This window comes from Myodes glareolus, chromosome 4 (genome assembly GCF_982192425.1).
Source record: "Myodes glareolus chromosome 4, mMyoGla1.1, whole genome shotgun sequence".
NCBI classification, from domain to species: Eukaryota; Metazoa; Chordata; class Mammalia; order Rodentia; family Cricetidae; genus Myodes; species Myodes glareolus.
In genome coordinates this window covers 47,867,538-47,883,329 of record NC_142029.1, presented here as the reverse complement: position 1 = coordinate 47,883,329, position 15,792 = coordinate 47,867,538, and the positions used below count along the sequence as shown (strand labels likewise).

The 15,792-nt window shown below is 38.4% G+C and overlaps 1 protein-coding gene across 1 annotated transcript; it reads right to left on the bottom strand.

The window, feature by feature from the left end:
* Window positions 1-5,123: 5,123 nt before the first annotated feature.
* LOC148122259 (tripartite motif-containing protein 43-like) lies at window positions 5,124-15,560 on the bottom strand. Its single transcript, XM_087905038.1, has 7 exons — window positions 15,423-15,560; window positions 10,221-10,635; window positions 9,576-9,671; window positions 8,067-8,291; window positions 7,277-7,299; window positions 6,777-6,874; window positions 5,124-5,666 (listed from the first exon to the last, which is right to left on the bottom strand). The coding sequence occupies exons 2-7, from the start codon at window positions 10,629-10,631 to the stop codon at window positions 5,164-5,166; spliced, it is 1,356 nt and encodes a 451-aa protein (XP_087761164.1). The 5' UTR covers window positions 10,632-10,635; window positions 15,423-15,560; the 3' UTR covers window positions 5,124-5,163.
* Window positions 15,561-15,792: the final 232 nt, after the last annotated feature.

Genomic DNA, 15,792 nt, shown 5'->3' with positions numbered 1-15,792 from the left:
TGTTAAATTCTATATTTATGTGTAGAATTCCTTTTAAAGCCCTCTTAGGTTTTACGTGAAGTTAGTTACCATGTTGGGCGCCACTCTGTAAAAGGAACAGCGGGATGCTTCCCACCGCCTGGCTAGCTTTACCCAAAATAATTACACAGAAACTGTATTCATTTAAACACTGCCTGGCCCATTATCTGTAGCCTCTTATTGGCTACCTCTTACATATTGCTTAACCCATATCTAATAATCTGTATATCACCACGAGGTCGTGGCATACCGGAAGAGATCCGAACCTGCATCTGTCTTGGAGAGGAGAGTCATGGCAACTGACTGACTCTGCTTCTTTCTCCCAGCATTATGTTCTGTCTACTCCACCTATCTAAATTCTGACCTATCAAACCAAAGCAGTTTCTTTATGAACCAATGAAAGTAACACAATAGACAGATGACCCTCCTACATCAGCGGGAGATTTAGAAAAGGACTTACCAAGATATGAGTCATGTGGCAAAGCATGTATAAGAAATATGGGTTAATTTAAGTGTAATAATTATCTAGTAACAAGTCTGAGTTGTTGGTCAAGCAATTCCAATTAAGACAAGCCTCTGTGTGGTAATGCAGAAGTAGCTGACAGGATGGGAATACTCTGTCTTCATCTATGAACTTCAGCTGGGATGAGTGGCAGAATCTCAAAGATACTCAGAAGATGCCTTACAGCAGTGAGATGCTGGAGACCTATAGCAACATGCTGTCATTGGCAATTCTCAGGAGCAAGCACTTAGGGCTCATTAGGAGTCAGCTTCCTTCTGTTTCTTTTTTGTGATAGGGTTTCTCTTTGTAGCCCTTTCTGTCATAGAACTCCCTCTGTAGATGAGGTTGGCCTTAAATTCACAGAGATCTGCCTGCCTCTGCTTCTCCAGTGATGGATTCAAAGGCCTGTTCTACCACAACCCAACTAGGATTATGCTTCTAGGTCATGGATGACATGACTGTTCAGTGCTCTCTAGTGAATGGTACACGTTTGTTCTTTTATTTCACAGATCCTAAAACCTGCTTTTCTCTTTCTTCAAAGAATAATACTTGCAGAATATTTCAAATCGTACCCTATTTCTTATTAACTTGGTATTTCATCCCTAAGCCTGAGTTTTTCTTCAAATTGGAACAGGGAGTAGAGTCAAAGATAGCAGAAAAACTGCCAAACCACAGTATGTCAGGTTGATTGATACTTGTGCCCGGGAGGTCCTGTCTAGCATAGGTTGGCCATTTCACCAATTTATCCCAACATCCATATCAGGGCCCATACTTGTTCTTTATACTGTCAAACGGAGAATATTCTCGTGTGTTGTTGGAGGCTGCTTGTTCATATCCCTGCCACACAGACTCCCAAAATAATCGCACAGGAACTATTGTTTAAATCATTGCTTTGACCAATCACTTAAGCATATTGTTGACTAGCACTTACATCCAGATTTAACCCATTTCCATTCTTTTTATTTTACCTTGAGGCTCATGGACTACTGGCAAGGTTTCAGCTAACAGTTTGCTTCTTTCCCTCTCTTGATATCTCTTGACTCTGCCTGCTCTCTCTCTCTTTATATCTCTTCCAGTCTGTCTCTATTCTGTTAAGCCAATGACCGAAAGCAGGTTCTTTATTCATTAACCAATAAAAGCAACACATATACTGAAGGACTTTCCACACCACAATGCATGTTCCTACCTTTCCTTTAATGAGTATTTTCTTTGATTCCTATCCCTAAGCCCAATCTTTGACTTTTGTTATTTCTAGTCACCTGATCTGTAGCTCTGCCCTGTGATTCAAGACAAATATAATTGGTAGTCTCAGGAGCATCAGAGTACAATCAAAATATGTCACGTTTTTGCTATTTATTTGAGTAAAAGGGGGAGGTTTTAATTCTAACACAGTAAAAAAAAATACAAAATAAGAGCAATTATCAGGTAAGAATTATATTCACAATATCCAAGTCATTTGTTTTTGGTACTCTCAGAGAAAATGCTCCATTATCTATTCTATGTTGGTGACTCCAAAGTTTTCTACCTGATTCACTTTCTATCCTAAGTTGTAAAACTAACCCACAACTAACTTTATAGACCTCAAAATATTTCCTTAGATAAAATATTTACAGCTTTATGTCTAATGGATTATTCCTTTACACTTTCTCATCACTTTTCATCATCAAAAAAAGTCAGGACAAGAACTCAAAAGGACAAGAACCTGGAGGCAGGGACTAAAGCAAAGTGATGGAGTGATCCTTCTTATTTGCTTGCTCAACATTGCTGCTCAACCTACTTCCTTATAGAACCCACCACCTCCAGACCAGGGAAACCCTGCCAACAATTGTCTGCTCATTCCTGATCAATAACTAAGAAAATGCTCTACAGGCTTGCCCACAGTCACTTGTGATGGAGGCATTTTCTCAAACGGGTTTCCCTTCTCTCAGATGACTGTAGCCTGTTTCAAGTTGGAATGAAAATATCCAGCACATCTGTGATTCTACTTGGCACCAATAAGACAGTTAAGTAAAATATAGCTGCATGTATATGTATATGCATACATAGAGCTATATAGTATTTTTATTGAGTTAGAAGTCAAGTGAAGGTTTTGAGCATACTTCATAAAGATCTCTAGCACTGATGTCAAGCTTTCGTTCTAATAAATAATTCTGACAAGTTAGGAAAATAAGACCAACACTGGTGTAGGAGATCCTTCTGTTTATGTGTTGCTTTCATTGGATAATGAATAAAGAAACTGCCTTGACCTAGTTGATAGGGTGGAACTTAGGTAGGCAGAGTAGACAGAACTGAATACTGGGAAGAAAGGCAGAGTGGCAGATGCCATGGATCTCCTGCCTGAGACGGACGCTGGTTAGAAACTTGTAGTAAGCCACAGTCACGTGGTGACACACAGATTAACAGAAATGGGTTAAATTTAGATGTAAGAGCTAGCCGATAAGAAGTTAGAGCTAATGGGCCAAGCAGTGTTTAAATGAACACAGTTTCCGTGTGATTATTTCGGGTGTAAGATAGCCAGGTGGCTGGGACAACGAGCAGCCCGCTCCTCCTGTAACAGAGAAGAAAGAACCTGCTCTCCATGCAACAGATGAATGATGCCCAACATATGGATGATTGCATCCACATAAAATCTGAGAGAGCTTGGGAAGTAATTCTAGACAGAAAAGAATGGAGTAAAGCCTGGCTTCTTGGTAGCAGCAATTTCTCGGATCTGTTCTGCTTCCTAGAGGCAAGCCATCTCATTTAAGAGAGGCTTCCTGACTCAGCTTTAGCTGAAAACCCTGCAGCTCTTTAAGAGGTCCTGCCACAAAACAGTTAAATGGTGTTGGAAAAAGCTGACCGCAGGGGGAAAAAGATGTGCCGTTTTAAAAGGCAGGCTTTCTGGGTCGTTGTGCCAGTGCAAACTCTGACTCTTTGAGACAAGAGGTCTGGCTACAGAGAGAGCATTTGTGGGATGTTTGTGGACACAATGTTGCAACTTCCTTGCTGGCAAGGACCTTGAAACCCCATAGAGTCGTGACAATAAACAAGGCTCTAGCCAGGTACCTCTCCCATGAGCCTGGGATTTCAAGAAGCTAAGGAATGGACTGGATCCAGATGTCAAAACCACTTTAATCCCTCTCCATATTGCTTAGCAAATTAAAGACTCACATTGTCATAAAAAAAAGAGAGAGCTAAAGAGAGATTCAAAGATGAAGAAAACCTTTAAATGGTTTACAGTGTGTTAAAAATATATGCAGGCTAAAGGTTAAAGTCTGTAAAATAAAAAAAGAAAGAGAGTAGTTGAGTGTTGTGGCAAACATATTTAATCACAACACTTGGGGGCAGAGGCAGAGAGACCTCTGCAAATTCAAGGTGTTGTACCACACACCTTTAATCACAGCACTTGGGAGGCAGAGGCATGTGCATCTCCGTGAGTTCAAAGACAGCCTGGTCTACAGAGGGAGTTCCAAGACAGGCAAAGTTTTGCAGAGAACCTGTCTCAAAAAATTAAAAGTGAAAATAAAAGGTATAGAGTTTAAAATAAAGCCACGTAAAGAGGGAAAACACACAGAGAATCTGGATATTGAATATTATTATGCTTTCTTTGAATTGTTTGAATGCTGAGGAAGGAGCAGCAGCTGCTAAAAGATATTTGCGTATAAATGCTGCTGAATTAATCCAAGATAGGCATTTTGAAAATACCTCGACTTCAAAATCGAAGTCAAAAGGTATGTTACTTTGGAGAAGAGATTTTGCTTTTGTTTCCACAGGTAAGGAGAGGCTGTGAATTTATTTTGAGTTAAGAAAAATCCAGTTTGATCAAGGAAGACCAGTAGGAATCTCCAGTAGGAACAGATGGCCAATATGTCTGAGTTCTACATCTAGAACAGATTCAAGACTGCTGCCTGAGATGATCAAGACTCACAGGATATTTCAGTCAGGCCTTGATTCTAATTCTAAATTTTCTTTAGGTAACCATAAGATTGCCAATATGCCCAACCAGCAGGAAGTAACCTAGAATACTCCATCCAAACTCCCAAAAAAAAGGACTGTGGATATTTTCCTTTATTAAAAAAAAAACAGAGGGGAAAATGGTGCAGGACAATTCTGTATTCTGACAATTAGGTTTTAAATAAACATTGATTGGCCAGTAGCCAGGCAAGAAGTAGAAGCAAGGCAATGAGAACAGGAGAATTGTGGGAAGGAAGAAACCCATTCCTCTCTAGTCCTGTCCAGACATGGAAGAAGCATGATGTGACCTGGCCCACTGAAAAAGGTACTGAGTCATGTGGCTAACATATACTAGAATAATGGGCTAATTACAAAGCTAATACAAAGCCTGAGCTAATGGGCCAATCAATTTATAACTTATGGAGACCTCTGTGTGATTTTTATTTGGGGCTAAACGGCTGTGAGACCTGGTGGGAGAACAGAAACCAGGCAGGACAGGAACCCCCAACAAGCAAGCCCTCATTTTGCAAAATACCAAGACAAACCCATTATGAAATAAAATTGTTCTTTGTGGAATACGAACAACACAGGTAAAAAGGCAACATAGTCAAGGCTCTTTTTCATTTTATAGTATTTTAATATTTAATATCAATAAAAGAGGTATCATTACAGTAGGAAATAGTTAAAAACACAAGATAATGGATTACAGCTTAATATGGTACTGTTTGGCCACTGGAGAAGAAAGGCCAAACAGTGTCACTGAAGGTGCCATTAGGATATTTGTATATGAGGGAACTCTTGGCAATATTCAGAAAACTTAAATATCCATCCTCACAATCAAGGAGCACACCAACCTGGCCCAGTGGCTTCTCTATATAGTGATGGGATAATGGGTTTGTGGTGAGGAGACTGTAATGACTACCCTCCTCCACACAGAAAAGAAGGAATGCACCCTCAGTTTCAAAAGCTTGGCTTGCATTCCTAAACCAGGAATTGGTACAGACTCCTACAGCCCATTCCGGGTTGTCCTCCAAGTCCACTTCCCAGTAATATTTCCCTGAGATGAAGCTCTGTGATCCCCTGGAGACAAAATAGATTCCAGCAGGATCCACAAATGTATCTAGAACCTGAGGTCTGAGGTTGAGTCTTCTCATGATATTAAATAGGTTCTTCTTGTAATGGAATACAGTCAGATTTTCAAAGGAAATGTACACTGTGGGAAGAGAAACATTTTTGTTAAAATTACCATTTGTATTTCTCAGGAGACAGAGGTCACTAGAGACTTCTCAGATTTTTAAAAACAGGCTAAGATAACAGTTTAAATGTGGCTCAGATACAAAGACAAGGATTTCCAAAAGAAAGAGATTGGTAGCATGATGATAACTTTTATATTATTTTTGTAGGTGCTTTAGAGGAGAAAGCATCAACATACCTCTGACAGGTGACTTTTAATTGAAACTAGTAAAGTGAATATGTGTACATAGCAGCCACGGCAATAGCAAAGATTATCCTCCTGGGTCTACATAAAAATTATTCTTAAAATACATGCAGTGATTGCTTTTATATTGATGTTGCTCTTTCCATGTAATTAATCATATTTATATGAAATACAGAACTCAAGAAACTTTAGAAGTAGATCCCCGTAAGTAATTGTCCTCCTTTGACCTCTGGTTCCTCAGATACTTTTTCCCTGTGAGATTGAAACTGACTTCTAGATCTATGAGGGGGATTTAGACACAGCCTCATGTCTTATCAATTTGTTTTATATTCATTGCTCATGATACATGGCTCTGTTTAGTTATTTTATGATTATTATTTTTAATTCGTTTTGAGATAGGGTCTTGCTTAATAACCTTGACAGGTATGGAACTCGTTATGTTGACAAGACTGTCCTCAATCTCACTGGCATTCCTCTCTCTATGATATTGTTGGTATTAGTAGTGTACAACACTACATCTTGTATAATTTTAATATATTAACTACAATGTAGTATAAAAGTCCATTGCTAAAAGGTGTAAAGGAACATATGTACTGTTGGAGATCCAACAGTGGGTACACTTAATTGAAATTGCCCTGTCCTGAATTAATTAACCATTCCTTATGCCTCAATGAAAAACTGATACTCTCTTTCAGCTACTATTACATGCAGCCTGATACATTGGTATTCATTTTTGTCTCTTTGCTTGTAAGGTAATCATGTGATTAATTGAGATTACATGTGATTAACAAAGACCTATTTCTCAGGCCTTAAAATATTTATGTTTGTGAAGTGATCTCGCCGTGGAAACGTCCCTCTGCTATTTCCATCATTGCTCACACTCACCTTTGAAGTAGTTGAATCGTTCAGTGAGTCCAGTGATGGGGAGGGCAGAGAGTTCTGGTTTCATACCCTGGGGAATGCTCAACTGCATTGACTCACTCCTGCAAGAACAAGAAAATATTGGTTTGCCTGGTAATAAAGATATCATCACAGTTGATTAGGAAAACCTCACTCCAAGTTTAACCAAATGGCTCTGGAGTCCAATCCCCTTTCCACACAAGCCTGACAACTTGAGTTCAATCCCTGGAACCCATGGTGGAAGTGAGGACTCTCTCCTGAAAGTTGTCTTCTGACCTCCACACATATGCAATACCACTTGGCATGAACATCAACACACATTTACTCCTCACAAATATAACAATTCAAATAAAAAATCCAAAACACATCATAAACAAACAATTGTATATTCTCTCTTCAAACTACATATGCACTTTGCTTAGGTAGCTTGATCAATTTTATAACAATTTTAGGGTGTCTCGGCATGCACCAATAGCTAAACACACCTTCTGAATATGTCGTCCAAAGCCTGCAAAGAAAATGAGAAAAAATATGTTACTGATAAAATGGAATACAAAGTTTCTTTGTGATGTTTATAAATGACAGAGAACATCACACTATCTAACTTGAAAATTTATATTTAATACTTGGGATAATACCAACAAGGTAGGTTAGCACCAACCAAATTCTTGATAGATCAGGCTGTGAGAGCAAAATATGACAAGGACCTTGATACTGATTTTACATTGCTTTTCAAATGCCAACTGTCTACAAAAGGAAACCTTCACTATCTTGAACACAAAACATATTTATACTTTAACAAAGGGTACTTCAAATGTCTGACTTCACCATTGCATTGTGCCTCATGCTTCTAATTCTAGAATTGCTAGAGCAGAGGCCTGAAGATTACTGTGAGTTGTATGTGATCATGAGCTGGAGAATAGGAACCTGCCTCAAAATCTCTTCCTTGTAAAGATTTTGCAAATTGCAACTTTCAAAAAGAAGAAATTAAGTAATAACTTTCTTTGAAATTGTTCATAATATCCAAGTAGAGTCTACGGAGTATAAGAATGGCAACACTGAATTTCATCTTTCAGAGAAGCAAGCTACAAAAGCAAAATGTTAGGACTTATTTCTTGGGGAATGTACTGGCACAATTCAAAAACTTCTCTGGCAAGATTATGACAGAATTTTGTTTCTCCCGATTATTCCTGAAAAGGAACCCCCTGACGTAAATGAAGGGAATTGTGAAAGCTATCTTAGTCAAGCAATCACCAGTCACTCCTCCCTGCTCACCTGCTGCAGCAGCACCACATATGGCTCCTGGGACATCACCATCAGATCCTGATACATTTCCCTTAGTTGTTTGCTCTTTTGAATCATCATGGCTTCATTTTCCCTTAGTTTCTTTAGAACACGGTTGCCCTCATTGTTCATGCCCTCAATGTGTTCCTCTTCCTGGTCACATATCCATATCTTAAACTCTCTTCTGATCATTTCTTCCCTCATAATCAGGTAGTCCTAAACAAAACAGGACATTGTCAATGATATTTATAAAATACCTCATTCTCCTCCATTGTATCCTTCTATGCTTAAATTTGATGAAGGACTCTTATCACTGTGCTACACACACAATGACGGACTTGTCAGAAAATGGAAATTCCGTGGTTTAATTTATTCCTTCTCAGGGAAACAGTCTTTCAAATTCCCTTCGTCATGAAAATATCTGCTGGAACTATGGGTCTGTAAGCTGAAGATGGAGGTCCTATTTGTTACAGAAGAACCTTCAGTGACTGGCCAGGAAGCAAGATGTTTCTGTCAATCGAGAGTTTTGAAAGTTGCTTACAACAAATTTCCTGTTAGGTAAGGTATTGTTATCTCCTTCTGGTGTCTTTGAAGAAGTTCAAAAATAGATAGTTTCATTTATAATTTTCCTTATGATTAAAGATAAAGTAGATATAAATATTGTAACTAATTCATGTTTTTATGTCTATTTTTTATATGTAATTTTACTATGTTAAAGTTAAAACCTTCATTTTTCTCTAGACAGAAAAGGAGAGGTGATGTAGGATTCCCCTCTGTATGCTGTGAATGTGTTTTGTTACCATTGGTTAATAAAGAAGCTGCTTTGGGTCTCTGGAAAGGCAGAAGAGAGCAAGGTGGGAATCCCAAGCAGAGATAGAGGAGAAACTAGGCAGAGTCAAAGAAATGCCATGTAGTCACCAAAGGAGAAAGATGCAAACCTCCAGCAAGAAGATTACCGTTGAAGCACCAGCCTTGTACTAATACACAAAATAACAGGAATTGGATAATTTAAGATGTAAGAGTTAGTTAATAAGAAGCCTGAGCTAACCAGTCAAGCACTGTTTTGATTAATATAATTTCTGATTATTTTGGGTCTGGGTGGCCAGGAATAAACAAGTAACCTCCCTCAACACAAAGGCAATCAAGCCCTAAGTAAGCATTTCCACCTGTCAAAGAAAACCAGGGCTGCATGAATAAATGGCACGGACTGATATTTCATATGTTCGCGTGAGTATGAAATCTGCATGCAATAATTAGAATTCGTGGTACAATCCTAGAGTCCAATGCAGTGTGCTGAACTGTCAGTAATTCACACTTTAGTCTCAGACTCTTTTTCCATAGAGCCAGATCATCTTTTCAAGTGCAGAACTATATTTTGCAAGCAGAATTAGAGGCCATCATAACATGTTTTCCTAGTATCATATCCTATGAGTAATCTTGAACTATGATTTTGGAAAATAACTATCTCAACCAGATTCTCAGCATACATCTCACACTCACTATAAACAAACTTTTCACTCTGCTTTCTTCCTCTAGATTCTCTTGATTTTCTTGGATCTTCTTCCATAAAGATGTCATTTGCCGTAGAAGTTTCTCCTTTAAGAAACAATGAATATCTACTTTTAATAAACGGAATGATGGGCAAAATCTTAGACATTAAATAAATTAACTTTAGCAAAAAGGGAAGGATCACAATGTTCCATTTTTACTTTAGGTAACTTTGAATTTTACATTTAAAGCATAGAAATAGAATATGGGATATCCCTTTGTTCAAATAACATGATAAATAATTATGAATAATATCTGAGTAATTTGCATATTATTGGGTTTCTCACAAGCTTCTCTGTAACTGACTACATTGTATTTTCTAATTTAGTCACCAGTCAAAGATACTTTTAAAAGATGTGAATAAAGTATTTCACATTACAGTGACCTGGAAATACTGTAAAATAAAACACAAGTGATCTTACACCCATGGGTCTCCCAAGGAATGTTTACATTTATAGTCACTCTTTCTTCACTAACTGAAAATAAAGGGCCACCATTCAGAAAAGAGTGGATTCCTCATAATCAGGACCAGCATATGGTTGTGTTCAGCTGAGCCTCATTCTCCAGGTTTCATGTTTTCTCAGAAACATCACTCACCATTTGATTCTCAGCAGCTGCTTCAGTGGGACAGTGTCTGTGACCTCTGTGCTCATGGGAGTCAGAGCAGAGTCGACAGAGGTAGATCCTGTTCTCCATACAGAAGGTTCTCTTGGTCTCCTTGTGGGTCACACACTGATGCTCCTCAGAGCTCAGGTACTTCATGAGGCTGGCTTGTCTGGCAATGGACACCAGCTTCTTCAGAACAAAGCAGGTTCTGAAGTCCTTCTGCTGGGATGGTTCCCTACACTTAGGGCAATGGACAGGAAGATGGCTGTCTTCCCAGGAAAAGTAGAGGCAGGCTCGACAGAAGCTGTGGCCACAGCTTATGGTGACTGGATCTGTAAGGTAGCTCATGCAGATGAAGCAGGTGAGTTCTTCCTGGAAGGCTTGTGAGAGGTCTGACTCCATTTTTCTGAAGGAAGAAAGTAGTACTGATGTTATTGTACCCAGAGAAGGAAAAAAACTTCACAAAATTTGATTAATGTTGTGTTTCTGTTCTGTTTATAACAACACATTCTTCATTTTCTGGCATCCAAAAATCAAAATAATCATAGGATTGCAGTTGCTAATTTTTTCTGTTTCACTCTTCTTCACATGAATACAGATTGATCTGATGACTTTTTGTGCCCTACGATCTGCATCTTTTTCAGAGACTCCATCCAAATTAGTATCATGCTTCAAGGTCTGAGACATGCTTTCTCAGTGCTTATGAATGTATTTACACTGTATTGATCAAAGTACTTCAGGTCCACATTTTGGTCACTTACTACAGAACGATGTTGGTTGAAATCTTCCATCTTTAGTTGTCTATACAGGAAAAAAATTCCCGAGTAACAGGATCCCTAGTAAATGTTTAGCTTTCTGATTTAAGCATCTTGCTCATAAACATCCCATTATCTATCCCCTTGACACATGAACACAATATTAGTTACTTCTCTTTTTTCTGCTGCAAATATGTAACAAGAATAAGAATTTATGTTGTCTCATAATTCAAGGACATTGTCCATCATAACATGAAATAAGCGGTGGTAGAACTTGAGGTACCTGGCCTCACGGTTTCCAAAATCATGGAGCACTTCATGTGGATCCCCAATTATAGTCAAACTACTTCAAATAAACCTTCAACATGCCAACAGGATCCCATGTCTATACAAAGATCCATCGAGTGAATACCAGGGGAGTCCTTATGGAAACTTGTTTGCTTACTGAAGATACACATCCTGGTTTGAGTGTGGAATGAATCCTAGAGACATGAATGAGATTCTCAAGACTGTTTGAGACTTGGCTACCTAATCAACAGGTGCACACTCCCTTTCTCTTTGAATATCTAAACAAATCAAGAATCTTGGTTTGTTTGAGGGAAATATCCTCCAAATAACTTAAGCTTCCGGGGTCTGAAGCAAATGGATTCAATGACTTTAACTGGTGGTATTGTGTATGCTGAAAACTAGTACTAATCTTCACTGTCAATATCAGTTTAGAAAAGAGACTGTATTTACAAATTTGGCTTTTTTAACTTATCTGATGGTCCTCTGTTGGTATGTTTTGCTGTAGATGCATCATTTCAAAATACTTTGTAAGCACACGAAAATAATAAATATTAAAAATGAATTTTAAAATATTGTGCCAGAATTTAACCAGACACTAGTTTCATGAATAAAATAGTTGAGTTAATTTTCAGGATTTTTGTTCTGTTTTGTTTTTTGTGACAGGCTATCTCTGTTTAGATTGAGATTCATCCTGGCATTCGCTTTGTGGAACAGTTGGCCTTAAACTCACTGAGATCTGCCTGTCTGGCTCCCAACTGCTGGGATTAATGGCAGGTAACACTATCTAGATTTCAGTAATTTAATCACGTGTGTACATCTAAACTCATAAATCAAAAATAGTAATAGCACTTCTTCCATGATCGTAAGGTATGATCAAGCATTATTTCACACTGAAATTTTCCTATAGTTTACAACAGAAAAATACCAAAATAAATTACTTGACTATATCTTGAGTCTTTGCTTTTATACATAATATCTATAGAAAATATCTGTAAAGGCCAGTAATTGTCAAGGAATTCAAAGCACTTCATTTTTATTGATTTTTATTGAGCTCTACATTTTTCTCTGCTCCCCTCCCTACCTCTCCTCTCCCCACTTCAGCTCTCTCCCAAGGTCCCCATGTTCCCAATTTACTGAGGAGATCTTGTCTTTTTCTACTTTCTACTTCCCATGTTGATTAAATCTACGTAAGTCTCTCTTAGTGTTCTCAATGTTGTCTAAGTTCTCTAGGATTGTGTGTTGTAGGCTGGTTTTCTTTGCTCTGTGTTTAATTTTTATATATTACATGGTATACTTAATATACAGGTATCAGCACTTTTGAAATTTAGACAATCAAAATCGAACAGGAGCTTGTGAGTCAGGCAGTGGTGGCACACGCCTTTAATCCCAGTACTCTGGGAGGCAGAGGCAGGTGGATCTCTGTGAGTTAGAAGCCAGCCTGGTGTACAAGAGCTAGCTCCAGGACAGGCTTCAAAGCTACAAAGAATCCCCGTCTTGAAAAACCAAAAAGGAAGGAAGGAAGGAAGGAAGGAAGGAAGGAAGGAAGGAAGGAAGAAAGAAAGAAAGAAAGAAAGAAAGAAAGAAAGAAAGAAAGAAAGAAAGGAAGAGAAGAGAAGAGAAGAGAAGAGAAGAGAAGAGAAGAGAAAAGGACCATGTAAGTACCTTTAGCATATTACATCAAAGCAACAAAGGGGTGTGTTGTATAGATAAATCTAAAATTATCAATCACTCTGATCATATTTTATTTATAAAATAAAATGACCACATAGAACACAATGCTTTTTGGTAAGTGGCAAATGGTAATTTCTAAGCAGAAATCTCACTTGGGTAAAAAAAAAATAAGAATAAGAACTAACAACAATTTTCCTCCTGTAAACTATGCATTCACACATGGAATTGTCTCAGGTCTCAGCACTGTTAGTGGAGACACCACAACATTTACCTCAACTCTGGTGTCCAGTCCTCAATGGGTGCAGATGATCGATACAACAGTCAAGGAACCAGAATGTATGGAAACACACTCTGTCTGCTCTGGTGAAGAATAGACCTGGCTGGGCCATGGAGTGGGCTCATATAGTCTCTAAGAACCGTGCCTACTTCCTTCCATAGCTGTTTTCACAAATACAAATACGTAACCTTCTGTAAGTAGCAGTATTCTAGTTGAATGAAACATGGAATTAGCTGTGGCCAATCCTCACAAGCAAATCTCTACAACAAGGTTTCCTGAGTGACTGCTTAGCTGGGTGTGGAAGCTCACACCTTTAATCCTGGCGTGCTAGACAATTAGCAGCTGAAGCAGAAGGAGTTTTAGTTCAAGGCCTGCCTAGGATATGAACTGAGAACCTGTCAAAAATGGTAGTAATTCCCCTACAATATTATACAATACCTAAGTACTTTGTGTCATGTGCATATATTTTGCTCTTGATAATGATGATGCCAACAATCTGTGATTTTAACCAAATATCTCTTATATTTGGTAAATATTAAGAAATATTACCAAATATTTGATAATATTTCTTAATAGAAATTTAAAAACTTAGTTTTAAAGGTGTTTAGAGATGGCTCAGAGATTAAAAGCTCTGAGTGCCCTACCAGAGGTCCTCAGTTCAATTTCCAGCTACCACATAGTGCTACAGCCATCTATAATGAGATATGGTATCTTCTGGTGTGCAGGCAGAACAATTTGTACATAAAAAATAAATAAACTTTTAAAAAATCTGAAGAGTTTTTTGAGAATTTTGTCTACATTGTTTTCATCATATTTACCTCAATTGCAACTCCCATTTCCTTAAACACCCAAATTTCTCTTTTACAATGAAAAAGTTCATTTTATATAGATCATTTCAATTCAGTTCCAACGGTGCAGAGTTGATAGGGAAGTCTTCTTTCTATGTGTTACTTTCATTGGTTAATAAAGAAACTGTCTTGGGTTTTGATAGGACAGCAGCTTAGATAGGTAGAGTAGACAGAACAGGATGTTGGGAGAAAGAAGCAGGGTCAGAGAGAGCAGACACCATGACTCTCCTCTCCATGATAGACTTGGGTTTGAATTCTCCCAGTAAGCCAAGACCTCATGGCGCTACAAGCATTATTAGAAATGGGTTAATTAAGATGTGAGAGTTAGTCAATAAGGGGTTGGAGACAATGGGCCAGGCAGTGTTTAAATTTCCCTGTAATTATTTCCGGTTTAACTAGCCGGGGAGCCTGGACACCAGCGGGAATACAGTCTGCTGCTCCTTTTACAACATAGAGTGACATTAAATTTCTAGAATTCCTGGCTAAGCTGTCTACAGTTCAAATTAACAAGCCAGAGAACTGTGTGAGAATTCAGATGTGAGGCAATTCAGACCTGCAACATTTATTTTCAGAAACTCTGCACAGCCTTGACTTTCCTGGAACTAGCTCTGTGGATCAGCTTGGCCAGGAATTCACTGAGATCTTCCTCCTTCTGCGCCTGAAGTGGGGAGATGAAATGTGTCTCATCACCACCAGGCAGAACCTACAGGATCTCAGTCAGGTACAGTTTATTGCTTTTTACCTGAATGCATTGATTTCATCGTTTATTTCTAATATATTGTTAGTTGAAATCATGAATCATTTTTCCCTCTATTCCTTTTACACGTCCTTTTTCTAAGCTGAAACCAGAAGGTGTGGCCAAAATGGAAGGTGGATTCTCACAGCTCAAAAGATCAGAATTTAGGTGGATCTCTCCACTAAAATGAATCAACCCACAAAAAAATCTCGCACAAGGCTGGCAGTAAAAGTTGTGACCTAGATTTAAGGTGGATACTCACACATAAAAAGTTTACAATTTTAGTATATTAAATGTGTACACTTAATTTAGAGGCATCAAAAACTCAGGCATCTGTGAAGTACATAAGGAAATACTCTAAAAGTTTTCTTTGAATTTAGACATCCAAATTGAAAGTGAGAGGTAAGTAAGTACCTTGAGCATTGTACATAAGGGCAACAAAACAGACAAATCTAAACTATCTATTGCAATAACTCACATTATATTGATGAATAAAGATGACCACAGGGGAACAGAATTTTTTTGGTAGTAGCAGTCATTTCTAAGCTGAAAACTCAGTTTAATCATATATTAATGTAAGAAAAATAACGGAATTTCCTCTGTAAGCTGTGTACTCACCCAAGAAATTGTCTTTGGCCTCAGCAGTGTTGGATGAGGACACCACACTATTTCCTCACCTCTGGGGTCCAATACTCAATGTCTGCAGGTGATCGATCCAGCAGTTGAAGAGCCAGAATGTATGGAAACACACTCTATCTGCTCTGGTGAAGAATGCACCTGGCTGAGCTCTGGAGTGTCCTTATATACTCTCGAAAGACCACGCCTACTTCCTCCCATGGTTGCTTTTATTAATGTTTCTGTTATGTGACCCTTTGTCGAAGCAGTATTCTGACTGGATGGAAGACTGAGTCCACAAGCAAATCTCCACAACAAGCTTCCCTGAGTGACTGCTTAGCTGGGTGTGGCAGCTCACACCTTTAATCCTAGA